Source organism: Ursus maritimus (assembly GCF_017311325.1).
Source record: "Ursus maritimus isolate PB19 chromosome X unlocalized genomic scaffold, ASM1731132v1 scaffold_X1, whole genome shotgun sequence".
Classification (NCBI taxonomy): Eukaryota; Metazoa; Chordata; class Mammalia; order Carnivora; family Ursidae; genus Ursus; species Ursus maritimus.
This window is the reverse complement of record NW_024423319.1, coordinates 53,990,329-53,997,331: the sequence shown is the minus strand read 5'-3', so window position 1 is coordinate 53,997,331 and position 7,003 is coordinate 53,990,329. Positions and strand designations below refer to the sequence as shown.

At 36.3% G+C, this 7,003-nt stretch overlaps 1 protein-coding gene across 1 annotated transcript; it reads left to right on the top strand.

The window, feature by feature from the left end:
* Nucleotides 1–4,846: 4,846 nt before the first annotated feature.
* On the top strand, nt 4,847–6,745 carry LOC103671999 (polyadenylate-binding protein 4-like). Its single transcript, XM_008700638.2, is given in 2 exon segments — nt 4,847–5,145; nt 5,147–6,745. Coding segments are annotated over 2 exon segments (1,851 nt in total). The 5' UTR covers nt 4,847–4,893.
* The last annotated feature ends 258 nt before the right edge of the window (nt 6,746–7,003 follow it).

Here is a 7,003-nt window from a genome sequence, read left to right as displayed (position 1 = left end):
TAGATAGATAGATAGATAGATAGATAGATAGATAGCTATAGATATACATGTCTTATTCACATCCTATTTTGTTGTTGTTGTTCTGTTCTCTGAAAACCCCTAATACAAAGTTCAACAGAGAAAATAGAGAAACTTTACTATTGAAGGGCCAAGAAACCCATCCAGGTAATATCTGATCATTTCTTCATCCTACCTTTGGTAGAAACTAAAGAGAATCTACTGAGAAATTTTTGACTGATATCTACCTTGGTTGTGAAGCTTTCACTCACTGACTCCTGGAAAAGAGGAGTCTCCCAATATTGTCTTAAAATTTAGAATATAAAGTTACTATTTTAATAAATGTTTATTGAATCAAAACTATCAATTTCCTGATTTTTTTAAAATTTGAAACTTTCAATTCATAAGTAATATGAATGTAAAAATCTCAAGTAAGGATTTCATGTCATAAGAGGATATTAATTTTAAAAACCTACATTGATTTGTCAAATAGCCTTTGCCTGAAAAAACAAGAAAGGTAAAGTACCACCTGTAAGGTAACATAAAGTTGTGTCACCATTTGTCTCCATTTAGCCACAAAAATCTTAATAATACCTCAATATTCTTATTCTAATAACATCCTTACAGTAGGCACAGAGAGGATAAAGAATTATCCTTACAAGTTAGAGGAGAACCAGGACATTATATTTCTGGCTTCCAGCCCAGTAGACCTGAACACCTCTCCAGAAAAATCTTATCTCATTCAGAGGTGCTCATTCACATCAGAACTTAGAAGGAATTCTCAATTATCAATATTCTCAAAAAAGTACATTAGATTTTATAGCTTTAGCTAAAAATGTGAACTAAAAATGTATAAATGTATTTCAGCAATTAGTTTTTTTTCCTAATTAAAACTATTAATTCATCTTTCTTAGTATAAAGATTTGAAAGCTTGTTATTCAGTCATTTTCCTCACTTTGGAATTTATCTCGCATCAGACCTTGAATGTCATTAATTTTAATCCTTTCATAGAGATTTGTTTGTGATATGTAAAAATTGATGGCCATAGCACAGAGCAGTCCAGGAGGAATTACTAAAAAAAAAAAAAAATCAAAGAAGAGGTATGTAGGGAACAAGGACAGGCCACTCCAAAATGAAAATGTACGACTTTGGCATATTGATTATTCTAAATAAAACTTACATAAAAGATAGACAATGCAAAAAAACCCCAAAAAACAAAAAAACCCCACTCTGACGCCCCCTTTTTGTCTCCAGAAAGCAAGAAATAAATCTCCCATATAAAAGGTACCCTCTCCATACCAGAAAGTAAAGAGACATCCTTATCACTAGAGATGGGAAATTTAGAGCAGGGAAGGCTGGCTGTATAAACAAACCTAATTACTTTTTATCGATTTACTACTTCAGCTCAAATTCTGTTTAGAATTCCTTAGTAATTGAAAATCCCAGAGTTAATTTTTCATTTTCCTGTCAATTCCTCACAGAGTTATTCTCTTTGTCTAAAAAGTATAAAAACTACCTGGGTCTCAATTTCATTATCGGGCCTCTGTGCACATAGAACTAAATTTTGTATTTTTTTTTCTCCTCTTAATCTGCCTCATGTCAATTTAACTCTTAAACCAGCTAGAAGATTTTGAAGGGTAGAATGAAAATCTGTTTCCTTCCCTACAGGTATTTCTTATAAGACCATGATATCATAAGTGTGGCATTACAAAAATACATGAAACCTGATATTATTAAAAAAATATTTTCCAAATTTGTCTTTTTTAAAAGATTTTATTTATTTATTTGACAGAGAGCACAACGGGGGAGTGGCAGGGAGAGGGAGAAGCAGGCTTTCCCCTGAGTGGGAAGCCTGATGTGGGGCTCGATCCCAGGACCCTGGGATCATGACCTAAGCTGAAAGCAGACACTTAACTGACTGAGCTACCCAGGCACCCCTCCAAATTTGTCTTAAGGAACATATTTAGAAGAGAGGAGGAGGAACCAATGCAGTTTATATAAATTTCAACTACTATGAAAACAATTTTATTGACCTGAAACTATCGTCATGTACTTTTAAAGATTTACTGCCATTTCCAATAAAAACAGCCTGAAAACATTCCATCTTTCTAAACTATGATGAATGAGCTTTAATTAAAAGTAACTAAAAGAAGAAAAGCCACTAATGCATTTTACACAGTCACTGATCAGTAATTGACATGAAATATTTCATTTTCTTGAGGACTTTAAGAGATGTTGTGTACCTAAAAACAACAGCTTGCATGACAGTATATCTATCATTATAGGCATCTTAAAAGCAAGAAGGGCATAAATTCATATTTGCTTGTTAAAGTCTAATTATTTGTAAAATCACTATTTGGCCCTTTAACAAATTGACACAGTGAAGTTAATGATCCTCAACATATTAAAATTTGCAGTGTGTTTTTACTTACTGAATTTCTAAATCTTAGTAAATGTTTAATGGTGTGGATGACATCATATAGAGGACAGTAACTTAAATTTCTCTGCTAAGTAATAGTAGTTCTACTACTATTATTTATGCATGTATGTGTTTATACAACTTGTAATGAAAATGTCAATGTTCATTTTTCATTACATTGCTAAACCTTATTAGTAATGTATTAAGAAGGGCATGTATTGCATGGAACACTGGGTGTTATACGCAAACAATGAATCATGGAACACTACATCAAAAACTAATGATGTACTGTATGGTGACTAAAATAACATAATAAAAATTAAAATACAAAAAAATAATATATAGTTTCATGGATAATCACAGTTTAAACTATAAACTAGGGTATTATCTTGGCATAGAAAATAACCAGGAATAAAAGCTTATTTTGAAGTACTATGAAGTAGATTTTTAAATTTTTAAATTCATTTTGAGACAATATGAATTTTAAAAAGACAACAGAGCTAAATCTAAAATTAAAATGCACAAACTTTCTGTACACATTTGGCTTAAATGCAGGTATAACATCTTGCCACATTATTTACTGGGTTTGGGGTTCAAAAAACTCAAAGCTCAGCATCAGTACAATTGATCAGAAAATGTCTGATCTTAGTAAATGTCCAAGAATTTAAGTGTGAATAATCTGCTCAACCATATATAATAGATAAATTTGAGTACAGTTCCAAAGTTTTAGACAGTGCCGAGTACATTGAGAGTGTTAATGAACACTAGATTTTCTTAGAACCTTAGATTTCTTTCAGAATCTGTGGAGCTATTGTTTCAGGGCCCACAGAGGTTTAGTTTGAAATCTATAGTGATGGATCACATAGAAAGAAAAACAAACATTTTCCCCCTACTGCAGGAAGGCGATGTGGGGTAGAAACAAAGAATGAGTGCCAGGCTGCCTATGTTCAAATCCTAGTTTTGACACTTACTAGTTTATACAACCTTGTCAAGTTACTTAATATTCCTGTATCTCAGTTTCTTTATATGTAGAACAGCAATGAAAATACTAAATTCATTAGGTTGTATAGACCCAATGAATTAATACAATGAAGTCGCTCAATAAATATTTGTTTTATTTTACTGCTCTGCCCTACAGACAATTTGCAAATACTTTTACATAAACCTATTAGAATAAAACAAAATAAAATACAAGAAGACCTATACAGTGAAAAAAAAAAACCCTCTATTCTCTCACATGAAGGTTATTTTTGGAAGCAACCAGAAGAGGACATAATACCCTTTTAGAGTTTAAAGAATCATTAGAAAATTAGGGAATTATTGTCGATTTCTTAAACTTGGGTCCAAGGTCCATTCTCCATTAATACATATGTACAGGAATTCCCCAGACAGGATGAACAGTGAGTGGTTTGGAGAATTCATCTCAATTCTTTTTAGTAACCCCTAATTCTTACTAATTTTTATATGTACAAAATAACAGTACATCAGCAAACTTCCATCAGTCAATTCAAGACAGAATAATAATAGAGTGCTCTTTCATTTTGCTCTAAACGTGATATTTTCCTACTGATAGTTCAATTCTTGAAAATTTTATTAGCCGCAAAGATTATCATACCTCAGACATGCAAGAAACATCTAAGGTTTAAGCTGCTAGTATTTATTTTGAAGTAAAATTTTAATACCAAAGATAAGCAGTAACGGACCTAAAGAATTTTTACATTACCACAGGAAATAATGAACAGTTTTTAAATGGTTAAAAAAACAACAACACCTTAAAGCCTAAGCCCAACCAAGCTGTTAACAGCAGTGAATCCATTTGGAGATTTTTTTTAAAACATCGCCCCTCCCTCTCCGGCTTGTCCCCAAAAAGCATTCAAAGAGAAAGCACAGACATGTGCGCACGCGCGCACACAGGGAGTGTGGGGAAGGGTGGAGCAGAGGAGAGGTGAAGAGAGGGGAGGAGTGGGGGTGGGGAGAATAGAGGTGGTGAGTTAGAGATAAGAAAAAGTAAACTCAGAAAAAGACCACTGAATTACCTGATTTTTACTGCCTGGAGGCATATTTCTTGCCTCGAAGCCCCCCACAGAGCAGTTATGGCTGCTGCCCTAGGCCGCCTGAGGTGGCTGAGCCAAAGAACTTCTGGGTTTAAGGCACAGACAAAAGACGCCATCAAAGGCTGCCCACATGCCTCTCTCCCCTCCGCACGTGCCGCCTACGCATATGACGTCAAACAATCACAGACTGCATCACAATCCGGGATGGTGGGTATCTATAGGCAATGTTTATGACTCACCAGAAGCCGGGGTCTATAGTCTCAGGTTTCGAGGGCTGAGTTCCCTCTGGGACTGTGGCTGGGGCCAAGCAGAGAGTATCTGGCCTCCATTCCTCCTTTCATTGACTGTCTTCCACTGAGAGAGATCCGGTCTTGGCGCCTGCTTCAGACCTCCCTCAAGATTCCACTCAAGACCTAACTTGAGATGAGTGCTTCAGTTCCCCACTTTGAAATGTCCACACTCTATGTCGGAGACCTGTACCCCGAAGTGAATGAGGCAATGCTGTATGAGAAATTCAGTTCTGCTGGGCCAATCCTTTCAATTCGTGTGTGCCATGATCTGGTAACACGCCGCTCTCTGGGCTACGCTTATGTGAACTTCTTGGTACGGGCCGATACTGAGTGGGCTCTGGACACAATGAACTTTGATATTATCAATGGCAAGCCACTGCGTAAGTATTATGTGGTCCCAGCGTGACCCATCACTTCGTAAGAGTGGAGTGGGCAATATATTCATCAAAAATCTTGCAAAGTCTATTGATAATAAGTCCCTTTATGATACATTTTCCGTCTTTGGAAGCATTCTTTCTTGTAAAGTAGTAACCGATGAAAACGGATCGAGGGGTTTTGGATTTGTGCATTTTGAGAAATCAGAAGCCGCTAAAAGGGCCATTGCAAAGATGAATGGCATTCCGCTGAAAGGTAGCCAAGTTTTTGTTGGGCAGTTTAAACCTCGCAAAGTAAGGGAAGCAGAGCTCAGAGCTAAAGCAAACATATTTACCAATGTTTACATCAAGAATTTTGGAGATGATGTAGACAATGAATGTCTTAAAGAGGTTTTTGGTGAGTTTGGTTCTGTATTAAGTGTAAGAGTTATGACTGATGAAAGTGGAAAATCCAAAGGCTTTGGATTCGTGAATTTTGAGAATTTTGAAGATGCCAAGAAAGCCATTGAAGGGATGAATGGAAAGGTCCTTAACGGAAATCAAGTTTATGTTGGTAGAGCCCAGAAAAAACTAGAGAGACAATCTGAACTAAAACATAAATTTGAACAAATAAAACAGTGTAAACTCACTAAATGCAAGGGTGCTAACCTTTATGTGAAAAATCTTGAAGATGATATTGATGACAAACGACTGAGAAGAGAATTCTCCCTCTTTGGCACAATCTCTAGTGCCAGGGTCATAATGGAGGCAGGCCACAGCAAAGGCTTTGGTTTTGTTTGCTACACAACTCCTGAGGAAGCTAATAAAGCTGTCATGGCAATGAATGGAAAAATTGTGATCACCAAACCACTGTATGTAGCTATTGCACAAAGTAAGGATGAGCGCCAGGCTTTCCTCACCAAGAACTATATGGAAAGAATATCAGCTGTGAGAGATGGAGATAATCCTATACTCAACTATCGCAAGATAACATCATCCAATAGCATCGTACTAATTCTTCCTCAGTCTCAATGTGGCAATGCACATCTTTGCAAGCCTGTGGTAAGGGCCAAATATCATCCATCTCAGAATATACATTATGCTATCCACTCAGCAACACCTAAGCCATCAATCAGCACTTTCATACCACCACAAGTGCCAGGGGTCAAGTCAACCTATCAAATCACCAATACAACAACATCCAAAATAGCTGTTTACCCTCAAACTTCTGCCTTAAGACCACATGCAAACCAAAGATTCAAAAAAGTTACAGGTATTGCAGATGTCTGCAGGCCTCTTAAATTTAAAGTAGGAAGGCCAGCATCTATTCAGAAGCCTATCCCTGTTGGTCATGATATTTCAAATGTGTCTGTGTTGGCATCAGCTACAACTCAGAAGAGTATGTTGGGTGAAAAGCTGGTACCTCTGGTTCAATCTATTCACCCAACTCTGGCTGGAAAAATCTCTGGAATACTATTGGAGATGGATGATGCTGAAATTCTTTATATGCTCAAATATCCTGAGTTTCTCTGTGCCAGGTTTAATGAAGTGATCCTTATTCTGCAGTCCAACCAAGCTCAAGATATTGCCCTGAAAGCTACTAACAGCACTCCCAGTATCCAATTTATGTAAAATGAAACTCCTGCTTGGAGAAATGAAATTTCCAAACAACAAAAAACATAAACTTTGGAGAAAATGATGAGAGTAAAAACAATTTTTTAAAAGAAAAATAAATTTATACTTTACCAAGCAAATGTCAAGTTTCACTACTGGTATTTTATTATTCACTTTTTAAAAGTAAACAGAGGGGTACCTGGGTGGCTCAGTTGGTTAAGTGACTGCCTTTGGCTCAGGTTATGATCCTGGGGTCCTGGGATTGAGCCTCAAGTT